This window comes from Hypanus sabinus, chromosome 5, assembly GCF_030144855.1.
Source record: "Hypanus sabinus isolate sHypSab1 chromosome 5, sHypSab1.hap1, whole genome shotgun sequence".
Taxonomy (NCBI): Eukaryota; Metazoa; Chordata; class Chondrichthyes; order Myliobatiformes; family Dasyatidae; genus Hypanus; species Hypanus sabinus.
In genome coordinates this window covers 68,351,030-68,373,010 of record NC_082710.1, presented here as the reverse complement: position 1 = coordinate 68,373,010, position 21,981 = coordinate 68,351,030, and the positions used below count along the sequence as shown (strand labels likewise).

Below are 21,981 nucleotides of genomic sequence, written 5' to 3'. Positions count from 1 at the left end.
GATGGGCCAAGGACATAGGGTAACAGAGGAAATGAAACAGATTGACATTAGGAAGGAAACGGTGATGAGAAGACTGATGGGACTGAAGGCTGACAAATCCCCAGGTCCAGATGGTCTGCATCCTAGGGTACTAAAGGAGGTGGCCCTGGAAATTGTGGATGCATTGGTAATCATTTTCCAATGTTCCTTAGATTCAGGATCAGTTCCTGAGGATTGGAGAATGGCTAATGTTATCCCACTTTTTAAGAAAGGAGGGAGGGAGAAAACAGAGAACTATCAACCTGTCAGCTTGACATCGGTGGTAGGGAAGATGCTAGAGTCCATTATTAAGGATGAAGTAGTGGCATATCTAGATAGCAGTGATAGGATTGGGCCGAGCCAGCATGGATTTACCAAGGGTAAATCATGCTTGACTAATCTGTTGGGAGTTTTTCGAGGATGTAACCAGGAAGTTAGATGGGGGAGATCCAGTGGATGTAGTGTACCTCGATTTTCAGAAGGCATTTGATAAGGTCCCACATAGGAGATTGGTGGGTAAAATCAAAGCTCAGGGCATCAGGGGGAAGACATTGACATGGATAGAAAACTGGTTGGCAGATAGAAAGCAAAGGGTAGCGGTGAATGGGTGTTTCTCGGAATGGCAGGTGGTGACTAGTGGGGTGCCACAGGGTTCAGTATTGGGACCACAGCTGTTTACGATTTATGTCAACGATTTGGATGAAGGCATTGAAAATAACATCAGCAAATTTGCTGATGATACTAAGCTGGGTGGCAGTGTGACATGTGATGAGGATGTTAGGAGAATTCAGGGTGACTTGGATAGGCTGGGTGAGTGGGCAGATATTTGGCAGATGATGCTTAATGTGAATAAGTGTGAGGTTATCCACTTTGGGAGTAAGAACAGGAAGGTAGATTATCGGAACGGTGCAGAGTTAGGTAAGGGAGAAATATAAAGAGATCTAGGAGTCCTTGTTCATCAGTCACTGAAGGTGAACAAGCAAGTGCAGCAGGCAGTGAAGAAGGCTAATGGAATGTTGGCCTTTATTATAAAGGGAATTGAGTACAAGAGCAAGGAAATCCTCTTGCATTTGTACAGGGCCCTAGTGAGACCACACCTGGAATATTGAGTACAGTTTTGGTCTCCAGGGTTAAGGAAGGACATCCTGGCTGTAGAGGAAGTACAGCATAGATTCATGAGGTTAATTCCTGGGATGTCTGGACTGTCTTACGCAGAGAGGTTAGAGAGACTGGGCTTGTACATGCTGGAATTAAGGAGATTGAGAGGGGATCTGATTGAAACATGTAAGATTATTAAGGGATTAGACAAGATAGAGGCAGGAAATATGTTCCAGATGCTGGGAGAGTCCAGTACCAGAGGGCATGGTTTGAGAATAAGGGGTAGGTCATTTAGGACAGAGTTAAGGAAAAACTTCTTCTCCCAGAGGGGTCTGGAATGCACTGCCTCGGAAGGTAATGGAGGCCAATTCTCTGGATGCTTTCAAGAAGGAGCTAGATAGGTATCTTATGGATAGGGGAATCAAGGGATATGGGGACAAGGCAGGAACCGGGTATTGATAGTAGTTGATCAGCCATGATCTCAAAATGGCGGTGCAGGCTCGAAGGGCCGAATGGTCTACTTCTGCACCTATTGCCTATTTATTTACTCGTTCTGACATCCAGCATTAGCAATCCCCACCATTTAAAATATTTTTTTGTTTTTGCACACTGAACTCAACTTCACTTTTTTTTTGCATTATATTGCATCATCATTTCAGCCTACCCAAACCAACCCTACCCCCACAGACCACTTAGATCTCTCTCGCTCATCCCCCAACTGGTTTTTCATCTGCAACAAACTTGTAGATACGACACTAAGTCTACTTGGCCAAATCATTGATAATGATAGTGAAAAGCTGGGGACTCAAGCACCAGGCAGCAATGTAGATAAGATCCTTTGACCAACTCGCTTTTCACTAATCTCCATTCTTGCAATTCCTCTGCCATATTATTTGCCACTAATTCTTTATCTCCTAATTCCATTAACATCCAAAAATCTATCAGTGGAGCCTCAATAGATCTGTTGGATAGAAACTTCCAAAAATTCATCTCTCGCAGTGAACAGATTGCTTCTTATCGCGGTCTTAAATGGCCAAGGTCTTAGTTTGACACTGCTTAACTATAGTCACATCAGGCAGAGGAAACATCACCCTTTTATCTACACAGGAAACTCTTTTACTCCAGGTTCCAGCAACTGTTACCCTTGTATTGACCCTATCAAGTCCGGTAAAAATATTCAATGAGCTATTTCCCAAACTTCCAAATGAGAGCTTACAAACCAAATTGGCTTAATCTTTCCTCAAGTAGCAACCCATCCCACCATATCTTAGAAACTGATACAGACTTCCTCTTTTATAAGTATACTGTACCTTATGAGGACAGTATCAACCTGTTAATATTATTCCAGGACCCAATGTAACTGCAATGGTTTTGTCGTAATTAAATACTCTTGTACTGAAGTATGCATATGGCATGCATTCCGAATTTCTTGCTGTACCTGCATGTTGATTTTCGTAAAATATTTATAAGAAACTCAGGTCCTGCTGAACATTAACACCTTTTTTACCATATAAAAGTATTATATTTTTCTATTATTATTCCACCAAGCAGCTGATATTGTGTTTCTGAATAATATTCCATCTGCCATGTGCTCACCAATCATTGCTCATCTTGACACAAGTGAAGGAATATTTTGGATAATTGGGTCCATCAGTTTCCAGCTATCCCATCATTCTCATTCTCACTCTAACATTCTCTCATGTAAACGGCCAAATGACCCACCAGTATGTCTTTGGGATGTGTGAGAAAACAAGGAAATACAGGCAGTCAGAGACTGAACGTGCATATTCAACACAGGCAGTACTCAAGATCACAGTTAAACATGGATCCCTAGATGCATCATGCCATTTGATAATTTACCCTAAGGCCTCTCTGCATTCTCCATACAATACAGGCTGCTTTCTATCTACTTTGTATCTCCAGCCTTTATAAATAACACGTGGCCCGTTCATACAAATCCTTGATATGGATAGTGAACATATGGGGCCCTGATCACCAGTCTCCCTACCAAAGCACGATCGCTGCATTTCTATCCTGTTCACTGACTATTAACCAATCCTCAATGACGTATGCACTAAATTTGTCTGAAAACCTTGTGTGTGTCTTATCAAAGGTCTTCTGAAAAGTCTTAATGCACATTCACTAAATCCAAATTACATAGTTTAATTGCAACTATCTCAACAACATTTAAAGATTTTTCAAACAAATTCCCTTTCATAAATCCATATGCGCTGTTAATCTTATTGTTGTTAACAAATTTCATGTCACATGCTGGTGATAATAAACCTGATTCTGATTTTCTAGTTGCCCTGTTAGCAGTTTCCTCATATGATTTAAACATTTTCCCTATTACTGATGCCTGGCTAACTGAGCTGTACTAGCCTATTTTTTTCTTTACAAGTTTGCTACTTTCTAATTGCTCAAGAATCTATTACATCTGAAAGTTAGTTCTTTCAAAACCTCGATGAGTGTCACTTAGGACCTAGAATTTTATGGCTTTTAGTCCTGTTAATTACTCTAATACTGCTTTTAAAAGCACTAACTTCTTTCCAATCACTCAATCTTGATGTGATACCTTCTGCTAATTCCGAGGAGTTTTCACTGTCATCTTCCATGAAGATTGATGCATGATGTTTGTTTTATTTCTCTGCTCTTTCCTCATATCAATTTTAATTTGTCATGTCCCATTTTATAAGAAACCCACATGAATTTTTGGCTACTTGCTTTTCTCTTTACAATGTTTTATACTTGATTCCTCTTGTATTACTTTCCCTTTCCTTTTCAATTTCCTAATTCTTCTTGCTAAACTTTGAAATTTCCCTACTCTTATTCTATTGTTATTTTCCCAGCAACATTTTAAGTTGCTTCCTTTAATGTAATGCAGACTTCTCATCAGCCACAGTTGAATTATTTTTCCTGTTGGATTATTGTACATTAAAGGTGCATTTATTTGCTGTAAAGTATTAACAAATTCTCAATGCCAACATTGTACGCTAACTGTTAGATATTCTAATGTCGATTCCCTACAGTTCATGCGTTCATTGTTTGCTCTGCTGAAATTTAATATCCTAGCATCAGATTAAATTAAATCAAATATGGTTTAAAATATCACATTATGATCACTCTTCTTTAAATGCCCCTTAACAGTCATTCTTCATTGCACAATACTAGATCACGAAAGGCTTACACCACATCCCACAACATAACTGATATCAAAAACCCCATTATACATTTCATGAATTCATGATCCATATTATTGCTGCTTTTTTGGTTTGCCTAACAAGTCTGTCATTATTATATTACCCACAGACAATTCCCCTCTAATTTCCTGATTTGTGCTATGCCCCATACCAAAGTATTCCACCATTTGTTGATACTTTGGTGTATCATCCATTCACCCAAATGGATTCTACTTTTTGATTTTCTGACATCATTCCCCTCTTTCAACAATGTTTGGCTCAGGGCCCTAGTTTACAGATAAGCAAAACCAACTGGGATTCCAACATCTAATTTCTATTCCATTCCAACAAATGGAAAATGAATTAAGATGACCTATTGGCCATTGTCAAATCAACCCAGATGAAAAACCTGTTAATATTTACTACTTAGACTTGCACACACTGGAGAAAATCTTACAGGGAATGTGCGTTTTGAATAATAAATAACAAGATAGAAACAACCTTTTCAAGAGAGAGCAGGAAGAATAATAAACAGGGAGCTATGTCAAAAATCACTAAATAAGGCTTCAGCAGATTTTGTTAAAAATTGTAAAATTATGGGAAAAGTAGTATCCGTAATCCAATAGATGCGATCCATTTCAGAAAACGAGCATCTTATGTAAACTATATATTTATGTTTGCATTTAAAAACTGGAAGTGACAAAATTGTCTCGGTCTTTAAAGTTAAGTTTATTTAAGAAATATGCAGTGTCTTGAAAATGTTTTCAGCTCCCACAATATTTTTCACATTTTCTAATTTTAAAATATTTTGAAGTTGGATTTTATGAGTTAATTTACAAAACACTGCACATCATGGCAAATCAAAAGAAAATGTTCAAAATCTTTTAACAATATACTAAAAATTAAAATCCAAAATTGTGAGGCTGAAGTATTCATCCCTTTAAATACTACACTAACTTTCCCCAGGTACAATATACTGTATTACCTTACTTACACCCAACTTGCAGATGCAGAAAATTGGAGGATCACTTGCTTTCAATGAACTCATAAGAATAAATACCCCCTTCTCGTAAGGTCTAATAGTATGGTAGATTTTCAACAGAACAAATCCAAATGAAGACAAAAGATCATTCGAGACAGGTCAGGGAAATGATCATTGAGAAGCATATATCTGGGAAAGGGTATAAGACCATCTCACAAGCACTCAACGTACCTTGGAGCACAGTGTAGTCCATATTTAAAAAGTGGAAATAATATGAAACCACAGCCACACTGCCTAGGTCAGGCTGCCCCTCTAAACTTGGTTGCCAGAGAAAACTGATACTTGTAAGAGGGCTACTACGATGTTAACAGTCATTCTGGGTGAGCTGCAGAGCAATTGCAACTGCAGATGAAGTTCATTGCTCCACAATCTCTGGAAAACCTTGCATTAAAAGAGTATTTATGGAAGAGCAGCAAGGAAGCAGCCCTGGGTGAAAAAAAACATATCCTTGCCCGTAAAGACTTAGCAAAGCATCACTTAGAAGATATTGTAAAGATGTGGAAGGAGGTCATGTGCTCATATGAGACTAAAGTGGAACTTTCTGGCCTCAACATCAAGTGGTACTTGTTGTGTAAATCGAATCTGTGCATCAGCCAGTTAACACCATCCCTACAATATGGTGGAAGCAGCATCATGCTATGGGGACACTTTTCAACAGCAGGGACTAGAAATCTGGTCAGGATTGATGGGAAGATGAATGTACTAAACACAGAAAGATCCTGGATAAAAACCTGCTAACTTCTGCCAGTTAGAAATTGGGGAGGAAGTTTTTCTTTCAACAGGACAGTAATTCAAAGCACTGCTTCAGCAACCATGGAAATACTTCAAATAAAGAAAATTAATGTCCTTGTGGCCCAGTCAAGTCCTGACCTTAGCCCAATCAAAAATTGCTGGCAAGATCTCAAGATTGCTGTCCACCGCCTCCCAACCCACCCCCAACTAACATAGTACAACTTGAGCAATTTTGCAAGGAGAAATGGGCAAATCTTCCTCTACCACTTTGTGCAAAGCTAGAAGAGATTTATTGAAAAAGACTATCAGCAATAATAGCTGCAAGACACAGTTTAACAAAGCACTGAGCAAACCAAAGCACTTTTAAACTGCTGACATTTCAGTTGTTGAATTTAGAGTTTTCCCTGCTTTAAAATTCTCCATGTTTTGGGCTCTACTGTGAACAAAGGATCATGTGATTCATAAATAAAAATTCTCAGTTAAATTAATCAAAATCACTGGTTGTGATATTCATTTATGTGAACAAAGGGTTAAGGGCTGAATGCTTTTATAAGGCACTGCAAACCAAAATTTATAGAGCCAATTAATTATGGGAAGATTAACTAGTACTTACCGTGCAGCTTCTAGAAGCTCATCCTTCTTGTATTCACCTGTATAATTAAAAGGAAAGGTCTTATTGGTGCTATAACCAGAAAAATATACTTCAAGCTTATATTCTACTACATTGTAAAGCAATAATGCTAAAGCCCAAAACAGAACCATGACTAATGACACACACAAAATGCTGGGAAAAACTGAGCAGATCAGGCACCAGCTATGGAGAAGAGTAAACAGTCGTCATTTCGAGCCAAGATCCTTCTTCAGGGCTGAGTAGAGTCTCGGCCCGAAATGACGACTGTTCACTCTTTTCCATAGATGTTGCCTGACCTGCTGAGTTCCTCCAGCACTTTGTATGTGTTGCTTTGGATTTCTAGTATGTGCAGATGTTCTTGCGCTCATCACTTTCAGACTGGTTTAATCCAGTTCAAACAATCAATGAAGATATACTTCACTTACTCTGATCAGATTTCAGCGCCAGACTTCCCTAATTCATGACAACCACCTACTTGAATGCAACCTTGTGATTATTGATACTAACTGTCCCTTTTTAAAAAAACACAACCCTTCTGTGCACCAGTTATTGCACAAGCCAAATGACTTGGTTTTGTTCTCAATTCCAAAGTATGCCATTGATATGCTCCAGTATAATAAGTACACATCTAATTAATAATAAACCTGTTAACTCATAATGCAACAGAATAGTTCACTGCTGTGCTTAACATAAAAAATTCAGGCATGAGAAGAGGTGCGCAACCAAATGGCTGGGGTGTCAAGATAAAGATTACCACTATAAACATAACAGGGACTCTAATATTCAGGTAACTGGTCAACACGTGGACCAGGTGATGCTAGACCCCAAAAATGGCCTGGACTTGCAGATTAATAGCAATGCTGTCAATAATGCATGCATTTTAATCATTCCTTTAAATACTGATTCCAATTATACTTACAATTAGAACAGGGGAGAGGTTGAGAGCAGAGATATGAATGTTTTCTTCCAAACAGAGAGAATGACAAATGTAAGAACACCGCATAAATTGAATTTAGATGACACAGAACAATGTTAAGTTTATTGTTAAAGAAAGCCATCCCTGCAATAACCAGATTTTTCTCAGCTAGATTTTTGGTTTTATCAGAACTGGACCTTATGTGAGACACATGGAGAGGCACAGAAAATGACATAATCAGATTACCATGTATTAAATGCAAGTTACATCACCACTATATAATGATACATAAACCGTCATAAGCAGGGCTGTATCTCCTGCCACTCATGGCCTAATTGGCACGTATGGCTTGCTGCCTGTTAGAGGTTGACAGGATGTTGAGACCTGCATAACCGCAAAGCCTTAGAACAGCTGCAAGGCTAGCATGAGGAACCCAAAAGCAGAAGAGTTGATCTCTCTCAAATGGATCTGGAAGATCACCATCCAAAAAAATCCCGGAGTTACTTTTAGTTTATTTGCCAAAATCTATCCTCAATCAACATCAGCATATACATGTAATTCATTTACATGATTCTGCTCTGCGTTAACTATTACATTGTTTGAATTATTTTTTGTCAATTTAAAATTGAGTTACTTTCAAGAATTGAAATAGGAATGCATTTAAAAATACCACAGGAATCATAATGGTGTACAAAGCAGGGCAAGCTGCCTCAGTGCCCATTGCCCAATAACACTCACATCACTCTGATGAAGTGCTCTGAGAGGCTGGTCATAGCTCGAATCAACTCCTGCCTCCCTCTGCAACTTGATCCTTGACTCCTCATTGGAAGACCACAGACGGTATGGATCAGAAATAGTATCCCTTCCTTGCTGACAATAAACACAGGCATACCTCAAGAATGCGTTCTTCATTCACTGCTCTACTTTTTCACACTCAAGATTGTGTGTTTATGTTGTTCCTTTTCCACATCTTGTGGCACACTGGGCAGTAATCTTGCCGTTCCTTTAGGATTTCTGTTTGTGTTTTTTTTTACGAGGCCGAGTTGCCAGCCCGATGCTCAACCCAGCACAGATGGAATGTGTGCAAGGAGCCAGCCAGATTCGAACCCAGGACCATTTGCCTTGAAATCCAGTGAGAATGCCTAACAATTCAAATGCCATCTATAAATTTACCAATGTTGTTTGGAGAATCTCAGATGGCAACAAGGAGGCACACAGGAGTGAGACAGATTGGCTGGTTGAGTGGCACTCGATGTCAGCAAATGAGAAAGGAACTTAATGTGGATTTCAGAAATAGGAACCAATCTTCACTGAGTCAGCAGTGAGCAGATTGCCCATCACTGAAATATTTATACAACCTACGGATTCACTTTCAAGGACTCTTCATCTCATGCTCTTGATATTTATTGCTTACTTATTATTAATTCTTTCTTTTTGTATTTGCAGAGTTTGTTATCTTTTGCACACTGGTTGACCACAGAAGTTGGTGCAGTCTTTCATTGATTCTATTATGGTTATTATTCTATGGATTTATTGAGTATGCCCACAAGACAATTAATCTCAGAGTGGTACATGATGACATATGTAGTTTGATAATACATATACTTTGTACTTAGAGTTCCTGTGCATCATCTCAGAGGATCTAATCTAGGCCAAACAATGGTGCAATCACGAAAAAGGCATACCATCAACTATACTTAATTACAGGTTGGTGGAGATTTGTATGTTACAAAGACTCTAGCAAATTTCTACAAATGACCTGTGGAGAGCATTTTGACTGGCTGTATCACCACCTGGTATGGAGACTCCAATGCACAGGATCATAGGAAACTGCACAGGCAGTCGGCCATCTCCATCATGGGCACAAGCTTCCGCACCACTGAGATCATTTTCCAAAAACAGTGCTCAAGAAAGCAGCATCCATCACTAACAATCCTCACCATCGAGGACATGCCCTCTTCATATTACTACTATCAGGGTGCAGGTACAGGAGCCTGAAGATGCATCCTTAATGTTTTAAGAATAGCTTTTTCCCCTCTGCCATCAAATTTCAAATGGCCCATGAACTTATGAAATCTAACTATTTCTCTTCTGAACTTTTTAAAAATTGTAAATAGTTTTTTTTTGCCTTGCACTGTACTGTTGCCACAGAACAAATATCATGACATATAGTATGTCAGTGATAATAAATCTGATTCAGGAACTTTTGGTGTAATGGCAACTCCATACCAAAAGCAGTAAAAATACGAATCCAGAGCCATCATTAAAGACCCTCATCATCTGAAACATGCCTTCTTTGCATTATTACAATCAAGTAGTACAGAAGTCTGGATATCCAAACTCAACATTTTAAGAACAGCTTCTTCTCCTCTACCATCAGATTTCTGACAACCACAAAACAAATTTCACAACATATGATGATAACAAACCTGATTCTAAGTAAAAATATTCCATTCTCTATTAGAAATATAGAGAAAGGAAGAGTAACCCATCTCAGTTTCTCTCTTGCATACAAGTTTTTTTATATCAATTGCAAAATCATTTCTAAAGTCTTAAGACAATTATGAACATTGTTTCAGGAAAACATACACAAATAACTGATAATTTAACAAGAAGCAGCAATTGCAAGGACCCATGCTTATTACTAATTATATTTATACATATATACAAACAAATTACACACATATATACTATATATATACACACACACACACACACAAATATATAAACACAACAAAAAAAGTATAAAGTTTGATATCAATATGTTAGAATACCAAAATCTCTCTTTCAGCAGGACTGCAGTGGGGAACTGTTAAGAAACAAAAATATGCAAAAGGAGACTAGCAAAGCTAAACTTCTCTTACCTGTTAGTACAGCTTTTGCAGAAGGATCTGCCAAATCTTGAGCAGTTTTACCATCAGTATTCCGAATGTTGGGATCAGCTCCGTGCTGCAGGAGAACTGGAAAAACAAAAAAACAGCAACTCACTTTTAAGACACAAACAATATCATTATCAGACATTATGAACAACTTGGAAGATATTACATTAAAAGTTGATAGCAGCAACAGCTTACCATGGTTAATTAAATCTAAGGATCAAATGAGCCATGACTTCAATTACATAAAACCTCACAAAACACAGACAGCATAAATACAACAGACTGATGAATTGGAGTATATGATAATCAACAAGCAATACTTGATATTGCATGAACCTAAAGAATGGCCAACTAATCAATTAAATTAGATATTCAAAAATACTCATTTTCAGATTCAATCTCATTTATGTGTGCAGATTTTTAGATTTTAATTTTTAGATTGCACCTTTCTGCTCTTATGTCTTATGGTCTAAGTTATTCAAATGTGGAAAACTTAATATTGTAAATTGCTTTAAACTGTTAATATTTTTATTTATTACTCTCCCTTCACAAGTACCCAGTTGGACATACCAATTTATATTCTACACCATTTAAAAGTTTCATACTTGTAGTTAATTCTACAGTCACTGGACTAGTTGTCTTTATGTCATATAACAAACATTACTACTATCTCTCATCTCTATGAAATTTTCATTGACATTACTGCTAAATTCTTCTAGTGGGCCATGGACCTCTCCAAGATGCTCAAAAGAACCCTCTTCCAAAATCAACTCAAATGTCACAATGGCTACACCACTGGCCTTCTCAAATTTTTGCTAAATGGGAGTTGGAAAACTTCAGAGCAGAACTATGTGAAGAAAATTCGGAATGTCAAACCAGGAAAACAGTTCATTAAATGAAGGCAATAAACAATTTATCTTACATGCTTCTGTAAATATATTTCATCCTGCAAATATAAATGAGGGGGTAAACAATACAACCACTGAGCAGAATTTCTTTAAAAATAACTGTTTGACCATCTTCTCAAATGGAATAAACTGGCTCTCTTACTAAAGTTGAGCTGAAAAGTAAAATTGAGAAAAGAAAAAGAAAATACTTTTCTCTACTCTTACGAAGGTTCTACAATCTAAGATTATTACTGTTTCTCTTTCCACTACTTTCAGTATTTTTGTAAAATGAAGCAGATGCAGTTTTGAGAACTGCACCAGGAAAACCAGGAAATCTTATTCTTTACCTTGTTCTACTCTGTTGAACTTTTCCAAATCCCATTCATCCACAGAAGAAAAAAATTAAAATTGTTGAAAGATGAGTAAGCATATGAATACATTTTTATCTCATCTCATTCACAGTATCATTTGACTTGAGTTCTATAGATACAATAACCATTTACTATCTTTTCATCATTAGTTACGTAGCCAATTTCAATGAAAAGAGGGATGGTAATGCAATAAATAAAGCAAATGCACTGAACCCATGAAGCTCAGCACGCTGAGCGATGATCTTGATCAAGTCCCACTGTATTTGTGCAAAATAATGTACCTTGCATACCCAAGCTTCCATTATAGTTTATTTTCTTCCATTGGGAATTCTGCAACATGCTTGACAGGAAGGTCAACTATCCTCATTCCATTTCACACAATTCTATTACCACCCTTTGCCCTTCTTCTTAGGGGTGTTGTTCTTTTTAAAGCAATTTCCCCCCCTTTAAAAGTGCATGCCACACTTTTTAAATAACATCAGATTCATCTTAATAACTTCACACGGGGAAAGTTTTTTCTTAAATCACAATGAATGAAAGATAAATTTATCTAGACACTATCAATGAATTTCACCCATTGTTGGAAACATTCCTGAAACTATACTATTGTCAAATCATCTTCGTTTTAGTGGGGGAGAAAAAAGACATGGCAAATTTTTCATGTTTAAGCTTTTAATCAATATTGGGCTCACTAAACTTGTAGACTCAAAAACAAAGGTAAGGAAGAACTTTATACACAAACATTTAAGCACTGTCCTTCCAGGAACTAGGAGCTCACCCACAATGTGAATAAGGTGAACTATAGCTACAGTAATGGAGTGATATGAGAAATGCTGATTTTTCAAGGAGTAAATTCCTGAATGTTACATTTCAGCATATATAAACAGCTGTCATATTCTGCTCGCATCTTTATCAAAAGGAAACAACTTCTGTCAAATTTTATTCAAGGGTCAGCAAACGTTTTCATATTTAACATATCTATTCTTTCCAAGGTGATTATCTGTAATCTCAAAGGCAGATCCAATGGTTTCCCTTGATGGCAAAGACACCTAGAAATTTTTAAAATCTGAATTTTGAGAACCATTTCATTTCCATCTTACCTTTGAAAATAAATCCTGTGCAGCACTTATTTTTGAGATGTTCCAACTTAAGTGATACTTTCATGGATTCCCTAGGTCACTACTAAAATACTTCGTTTTTTTACTTTTTCTAGTTAATGTTATACTTGAATGCAATTTAATTTACATCAAGTAATCCTATTTTTATCCATACTTGTATAGTAATCTTAACACTTTTCAAGATTATAGCTTTTTTTTAAAGATTTTGGCTCAGCTTTTGCCTGCTCTTATAAATGACAAGTGGATATTTTGCAAAGTATTCAGTTAAAGAAACTTACTCTATTTTCCTGAAATAGAAAGGAAACACTTTCCTGGATACTTCCTGCCATTATCACTTCTGAAACTTTTTAACTGTATCAACACACTTTCAATTATCAATAACCTTGCAAAATTATTGAATTACTTACCAATACAAACATCAATCTTTCCTTTGATTGCTGCTTCATGCAAAGGAGTATAATTCCAATTATCTCGAGCATTTGAGTCTGCTCCGTGACACAGCAGCAAACTGACAACTTCTGCATGACCAAATGAGCAGGCATTATGAAGTGGGATCAGACCACCATCGTCACGTGCATGAACATTTGCACCATTTTGTAAGAGGTGTTCAACAACATCCTTTCTGCCAAATCCTGCACCAAGAATAAAATTTCAGTCAACCATAAACTCTTATCACACAAAAATCAAATATTTCTGGTGCATTATTTTCCAAGTTATTGATGCTACAATATTTAACCCCTACAGAAATGGAAGCAAACAAATTCAATGCAATCATTTCCTCAATTTTTAAAAAGATTATGCAACTTACAAAAAACATTATCACACCAAATATCAACTCTCATCTTGACTATCTAGACATGCAGACTAAGTGCTGGGTAGTAGGATAAATGTAAGCAACCTACTTTAACTGTAATATCTTTTTGTGCCATAACTTTTATTTAAGCTTTAAACAGGAAAAAGGACAGGTCAGAGAACTATAGGCCAGTGAGCCTGTCTTCAGTTGTAGCAGGGTAGTAGTTACTGAAGGGAGTCCTGAGGGACAAGATCTACCATCAACTTAGATAAGTCTTGATCAGGAACAGTCAGCATAGTTTTGTGTGAGGTATGTCAATCTCTATGGACTTTAGTAAGGTCTCTGTCAAGGTCTTGCATGGCAAGCTGATCTGGAAGGTTAGGTCACTTGAGATTTAGGGGGCACTAGCAAGGTGGAATGGCTCAATGATAGGAAGCAGAGGGTGATGATTGAAGATTGATTCTCCAACTAGAAGCCTATGACTAGTTGGGTGCCCTGGAGACTTCTTATTCACTATTTATGTAATTGATTTGAATATAAATGTACATGACACAATTAGTGTTTAATGATGATACTATTTTGATAGTGAAGCAGGCTACAATGAATTGCAAAGAGATTTTGAACAATTTAGGAGAAAGACTGAGGAACGGCAAATGGATTTTAGTTAAGTGTGAGGTGACGTATTTTGGACATTCAATTCAGGGTAGGACTTGTACAGTGAATGCCACTGTACTGATGAGTCTTGTACAGCAGAAGAACAATCAGGAATAGTAAGTGTGGTTTTGAGCATGGGAAGTCAAGTCTTATACCAGCAGCTGCCCTTGACCCCAGTGGTATGTGCTTCCAAGGGGAAAAGGAAATCCATTGAAGGTGGTGTGTTCTGATTAAGTTGAGTGCTTTACTGAGGCATCAAGCATAGAGGGAGGCTCAATAATAACTTTAAATAATACATTATCACTCAGTCAGCTGCTATTTTTGCAGTATCTAACATAATTAATGCAGTTATCTATAATGACCAGCCTAAATGTGGCCGGTTCTCTTAACGAAACATACTTTAGTATAATGTCCAACTTGAAAGTTCCTCATATAGTTACCGTGAAAGTCAAGTGTACATTGCAAAATATGATTTATTTGGTTGCTGTATGCTTCTAGTAGCACAATGCATCATATGTTATTTGGTACCATATTTTCCCATCAGTGGGAAGGCTGTTGGATCACCTACATCTAAAATTACTTTAATGGGAGACACAATGACAGAAGTAAACACATACTGTTAATTAGAAGGAAAAAAACTATCCTTTTAAGCCAGCAAGGCCTCCGATCATAATTTAGAGGCATTTCCTCATCAACCCTTCCCTCCTTCGTCAATTGTATATCTTTATTAACATTGTATAATATGAAGGTGAAAGCCTGAAATTATTACCATGAAAGTGACCCAAAGGATTTTAATAACTGGAATGGTGTTTCATGAGAAAAATGGAGACATATATCTTCAATTCGGTTCAAGATTCAAGAGGAATATCTCAGTATGACATGCACATCTCTAAATGGATTGGTTTGAAAATTTGCATTTCATGGTGTATTGAACAATCCCTGGATACAAAACAAACATTGTCTGATGGGACAAAAAGCAACACTGCAGATGGTATCTAAAGTGACAGCCACAGATAATACCTAAAGCAACAGCTACAGATTGTACATCTAGTTATTATGAATTAATAAGAATGACTTTAAATCTTGTAAGCTTGAGTTCATGCAATCTGCTCCATTACTCCCCCAAATTATAACTAATTCATTAGAAGATAGATCCACTGTGCTTGTATTATTTTCTCTTCAACTATTCCATCCCGGCTTACATTTTAACTGTTTATTTCAGTCTCTCATTTTCTGGATGCTTTTCTAATACCTGTATTAAGGCACAATCCCACTGAGCATTTATTACAGCTGTATCTGATTAAACATTAGCATACTCTACCAAGGAGCTTGTTCGCTGACCTTGCCTCTTGATTAGGGTTCCTAAAATGCCTGGTTCTATCTTCAGTTTCGGAATCCAAAGAGATATAATTTATCTAATTTAGTTACAGATAGGCCAGCCATGCATTTCTGCAATTTCAGGTCTGTTTTGAAAAAAAGAATCAAGCCTTGCAGCTTTCGCATGTTCACAGAATAGTTACAGCAAGGAAAGGAGCTGTTTGGCACATCAAATCCATTTCAGTCTCAATTTTTCAAAAATCCAGTTAGTCTCCCCCCTTCAACCTCTTCTCCAAGCCCTTGATTTTTTACAATTCCAACTACTTGTATGATTACTCCTAGCAGTGCAGTCTAGATCCTAGAAACAATCTACAATTTTAAGCTTCTCATCATATGACTTTGGGTCTTAGTTGTAAATAGTGTTTTGACCCTTTGGTGCAATCAATTGCTTATTTTAAATTTTACTGGCATTTGTTGAGGATTATTATACAGAAAAGCCCTCAGGTTATGCAGTGTTTCTTTCAGACAACCTGTAAGAATTATTTTTCAGAAATTGCTAAATTTTATGCTGAGAACTTTGTTTGTAGTTGATGAAAAAGAGACATTATGTTTTTCTTGGCATGCTTCCATAATTACTCTTGTAAATAAGAAGTTTTATTCTAATTTGAGCTGCTTAATTCTAAGTTTTGGGCATCATTCTTGGTTACACCACAGAATAAAAAATGGCTAAGAAGACCTTTGTAATGTAACTACACAACAACTGTGGAAAAATTTGTACCAAAAGGCATTTAGAATTGGCAACAAATGCATAGCTTCCTAATGATGCCCAAATCCTAGAAAACGAGTAATATTTTTAAAAACCAGAGCAAAGTTCTCCTGCACAACTGTAAGTTACAATGATCAATATTGAGCACCAACATGAATAAAAAGCACAATGAAGGAACTGAAGGTTAAGAAAATGAAGTGTGCGATCACAGCAAGGCATAACTTTAAATAAAATTTCACATTTTAATATGTCTGTATTAGCATAACCACAAATTTTCAGGTTTGTTGTATCCAGTGGACGGACTTATACAGTAACAGTCAAAAGCGATGTGGTTATTCACTACATTTCAAACTATAACATCTGGATAATTATTGCTAAGTAACAATAATTTGCCTTATCATGAAGGTCAAAACCTAGTGTCCTCATTACATTCTATTTCCTTAGTACTTTAGGGAATCATTAACTGGAGGAAAAATATTTGCTCCCAAGGGAAAAACAGATTCATTTTCTTGAGCAAAAGCAGCTGGTTGTTTCCTCAACAGATTTATTTTTGGTAACTCAGTAACATCTGAGTCATAGACAAGAAACTCATCCCCTTCAAAATACGCCAGGAAAAGCTGTTTGATTTACTACCCAAGCCTGAGAAGATGATTCTGGTTACTGATCAAGAAGAATTAACCCTCTTCCCTCCCCCTCCCACCCAAAAAAAAACAAAACAAGGATTGGGCAAAATTTTAGCCAATTGATAAGGACGACATGCTTTGGGTTCACTATCATCAGTATTTTATGTTAAGTGTTCACAAACACCATAATGAAATCAGCAGTACTTGTTCCTAGGCAAAACAAGGGTTGCATAGTATGGTTTTCTGCACACCCTAATTAACGATTAAGAAACATGGAGAAATTCATGTAATCTACATATGCACCTTGTTTAATCTAATCCATCAGTATTATTGATATGCTCTAAGCATAACTGTAGCAATCCCTCAGACTTCTGGTTGAAAAGATGCTTGCTAACACATCAAATGATTTAAGTGCAAAAAAGAAAGTACAGCCAATCACATGAACAAGTAAGAAATCTGTGCACTCATTTCTACCTACAACTTTTAGTGCAATCTGGTGACCCTACCTGCAAGTCTACAACTAATTGCTACCTACATTACACTGTCTTAATTTTTTCATTCTGCAAAAATGGCGCAACTGTGTCAAAATCTAGAACTCTTCACATCCACAATAGTTGGAAAATTAATGCTAAGCACAACAAATGAGCTAAAATATGGATAAAAATTTTTGATTGGCACTGTTAGTCGTGATAAATAGTTAAATTATGTCAAAGTCAAGATTTTCAATGTGGGAATGACAGCCACAAATTTGTGTAAAACGGGATACTACTCCAGCAAAGATATAACGATCAATAAACTGTGCTGATGATGCTTTCTAGAAATGCATTTTAAGAACAGAAGGATTAGCCACATGGTGACTTTTATATTCAATAGGGATCATAAATAACCAATATCTATGAGTTCAACATTTACATGTAAACAATGGAGAGATGAATTTGCACACTGTATCTGCAGATGAGCAAGAGTATATTTCACCTTCAAAATATACATTTTTGGTCACATTAATTGGGATCAGATAAAATTTAGTTAAGATTGGTCCCAAAATTCTGTTCATTGAAATCTTTATTACAAAAAGTTTAATGAATTCACTGCATAAATAATATTGTCATTATTTCATTTGTGCCAGCTGCAATCTATACCTTATGATAATCAACACCATGCCATCTTTCCTGATTCATCTAGTCCTGATATAAACGATGTGTGGCCATTCTTCATGAACGCATTTTAAACAGTTTTTATCCCAGCCCACAACACTCCTTTCAATCACTCTTATTCTTACTAACTTGCATTGTCACCTGGACTTCTAACATTCCAAGTTTAAAATTTTTCCTCCCCAGGGTTGGAGGAAAAGGGCAAAGTCTTAAAAAAGGTTTTGCTATGAGCATGAAATTTTATACTTCTACAATTTCTTCCAAACACTCTATTCTCATATCATCCAAACACTTTGAAATTCCTTTCTTAAACTTCCATCGCTCTGTCCCCTTACTATATTTTTAATTCCATAAAAGTCAGCTGTTCACAAGGTTTTATTCACTGCTTTCATTGCTTCTGTTCTTGCTTTATCTATTTCCTTTTGTTTGATTATATACAAACAAGCATTTTACTCATTAACATGACAGCATTAATGAAAGCTATTGTACTTTTAAATTCACTATATTTGAATGCAGAGCCTAAACATTTTTCTATTACAAGTACCTCGTGATTTGACAGGTGGATTCCAGCTGTTGCCAATTTTCTCCTATTCGCACAAGCACATCCAGCATTTGGAACCTTATGTTGACAAGACCACACTGGTCAACAGACTGTATTTGCAATGGTGAATATTCTGTTTCCCATAAAATAGCACTCGACCCTAGTCACCAACAAGCAAAAAGATGCTGTTGCACCCACAAAAGTCTACCTCTGAATACATGTGCTTTTTTAAAATGCTGAAAAGAATCACCCAAAGGCAAATTCAGATCATTCTTAATATTTAGGGCAAGAGGATGTGTACCCTTCAAATTACATAATAATCTACAACCTACACATTAGCCTGAAAACATTCCAAAACTGAATTTTAAGGCAAAAGTAGTAATAAATATTATTGGCTAATTAGAAATGTTTGAAAGCAAAATGCTCTTAGTCAGCTGCATTAAGAATGTTAAAGACCAGGGTTAACTTAAATACATCATTGTTAAGAGATCAAAACAGGTGGGTAGCAACATAAAGAAGTCATGACATGTCTTGTTGCATCACTGTGGCCCTTCTCAACTTCCCCACCAGACTCACATACAATTTCAGAATTTCACTTTAACAAGAACTGGGGAAATAACAATGGCAAGGTCAGTATTTGTCGCACGGTACAAAATATTTTGCCTCAAAATCACAGAGGGCAGGTCTATCAGAGCACAGCTAAAGAGATATTGCTCAATTACAAAGAAATGGAAAAGGCGAAGCAAAAATATTTTAACATGCTGGAATTTCAGGTGCAACTTCCATTCATCAGTTTCTGATTTATTTTGTTGAAATCATAGCTGAGAAAAATCCTTGACAATTCAGTGAATAGTGATATTGTATGTCAGCAAAAATGTATGTACACCAGAAACAGAGCATAATTGGCTGTTGGATCTCAGGTTTCCAATTGCTGCATCGTTACCAGGTTATACAAGTTAACATCCTAACTTAAAAAGAGACAATTTAAAATGTCAAAGAAAAAAAAATAAATTTTGTCTCTCTGATGATTGGCGAAGTAACTAATCTCAGAACCAAAGCATTCACGGGAAATGTGATTTTAAAGGCCATAAGAATGATTGCCAAATTACTCTTTCCTGAAGTAAGATACAGGTTGAACATCCCTTAGCCGAAATTCTAAAATCTGAAACTTGAGCACTGATATGCTGTCACAAATGCAAAATTCCACAAGTCACTGTAAAGTTTTACAGGCAATGCACAGGTCTCTGCGCATCACAGAGTGCTGAGAAGTAATACCACATATAGAATGAACAAAAGTCAATGAAAGATAGAAGTACACAGTATAAAGTGAAAAATGAAGATCTAGCTTATATATTTAAAGAGTGGAATAGTCAGCGAAGTGAATGGTACATGCTGATCATGAAGCAAGATCACAACGAAGTGAAAATTGAAGGTAATTGCAAATATTCAGCAGGTTGGTTACAGAAATTTAAGGCACAGCATTAATCTTTAAAAGATTTATGGTAATAAAGCATCTGCTGATCATGAAGCAGCAGAGAAATTCATTGATGAGCTTGCCAAGACAATCACTGATGAAAATCTAACAGAACAGCAGCATCAGTACATAAAAGCAATAAACAAGTGTAAGACAAAGACTGCTTACTGGTAACACATAAATTCAGAGTTGGGAATGATGGCAATGCCAAACAGCCACTGACTATCCATCCGATCAGCCAAGATAGTAAAAGCTATTAATTATATAAAATGCGTGTGCATGCATGTATAAAATGTAAATAAGATTCATGTTTACACCTGGTTCCCTTTCCCAAGGTATCTCATTATATAGATGTAAATATTCCAAAATCCCAAAAAAATTCTGAAATCTGAAACGCTTATAGTCAAGCATTTTGGATAGGTGTGCACAAGCAGTAATTTTACCTGCTAAAATTATTATTACTTTTAAATACAATGAATTATTTTTACTTTATATCTTCACCTTCCTCCCCCCTCCACTTTCCACAGGGCTTGCTCCCTCCACGATTCCCTTGTCCATTTGTCCCTCCCCACTAATCTCCTTCCCAACACTTAGTCCTAGAAGCAGCCCAAGTGCTACACCTGCCCATACACCACCTCCCTCATCTCCATTTAGGGCCCCAGGCAGTCTGTCTTGGAGAGGCAATGTTTCACCTGCAAATCTGTTGGGGTTGTCCATTGTGTCCAGTGCTCCTGATGCCACTTCCTCCTCACTGGTGAGACTTGTCGTAAATTGAGGGACCGTCTCACCGAGCACCTCTGCACCAGGAAGTAGGACATCCCGGTGGCTGAACATTTTAATTCCAATTCCCATTCCGACATGTCGGTCCATGGCACCCTCTTGTGCTAAAATGACACTACCCTCAGAGAGGAGGGACAACACCTTAAATTCCATATAGGTAGCCTCCAACCTGATGACATAAATATAGATTTCACCTTCCAGTAAACAAATTCTACTCCCCTTCTATTCTCCACCCTGACCTTTTACCTCTTCTCACCGGCCTATTACTTCACTTTGTTCCCATCCTCCTCCCACTTCTTCTATGGCCCACTCTCATCTCCTATCAGATTCCTTCTTTGCCGGCCCTTGACCTTTCCCACCCACCTTCCAGCTGGTTTCCTTCCCCTTCCTTCTACTGTTTTATTCTGGCATCTTCCCCCTTCCTTCTCAGTCCTGAAGAAGAGCCTTGACCTGAGACATCAACCATTTATTCGCTTCCTTGTGTTTATGCGGAGCTTACAGGACTGCATTGAGTTGGTGTATTGGACAAAATTCAGGGATTCACCTTCAAATCTGAATAAATAATCCACAGATGTCCCTGGCTTCATCAAGACACATGAATGATTGTGTGCCTTCTAGAACATACCGGACATACCCAAACCAAAAGCTGTGGATGAATCAGGAGATTTGTAGGGTGCTGAGGACATTCAAGACTGATAATCCTGAACTATACGAAAAATCTAGATACGACCTACAGAAGGCTACTTTAAGAGTGAAAAAACAATCCCCATTGAAGTTAGATACGGAATTGGATGCTTGTCAGCTCTGACAGGGTTTGCAAGCCATTACTTCTACAAAGATTAAACTAACATCATAAATAGCTGTGATGCTTCACTCTTAGATGAGCTCAACGTTTTTTATACACGCTTTGAAAGGGAATTCCCTCCAGCATCTGGTAACAGTGATCTCCGTCTCGGAGTGGAGAGCCAGTGTGATTGTATCCACTGTAGACCTTCTTTAGACCACTGTAGA

At 37.1% G+C, this 21,981-nt stretch overlaps 1 protein-coding gene across 2 annotated transcripts in view; it reads right to left on the bottom strand.

Annotated features, from left to right (window-relative positions):
* The window catches only part of LOC132394225 (poly [ADP-ribose] polymerase tankyrase-1), a 124,074-nt gene that overhangs the window by 88,601 nt on the left and 13,492 nt on the right, over positions 1 to 21,981 (bottom strand). For both annotated transcript variants that reach the window (XM_059970098.1, XM_059970099.1), the window contains exons 2-4: positions 13,279 to 13,503; positions 10,481 to 10,576; positions 6,683 to 6,719 (exon numbers count right to left, since the gene is read on the bottom strand). In XM_059970098.1, coding sequence (XP_059826081.1) covers positions 6,683 to 6,719; positions 10,481 to 10,576; positions 13,279 to 13,503 — 358 coding nt within the window. The remainder of the gene's footprint in view (positions 1 to 6,682; positions 6,720 to 10,480; positions 10,577 to 13,278; positions 13,504 to 21,981) is intronic.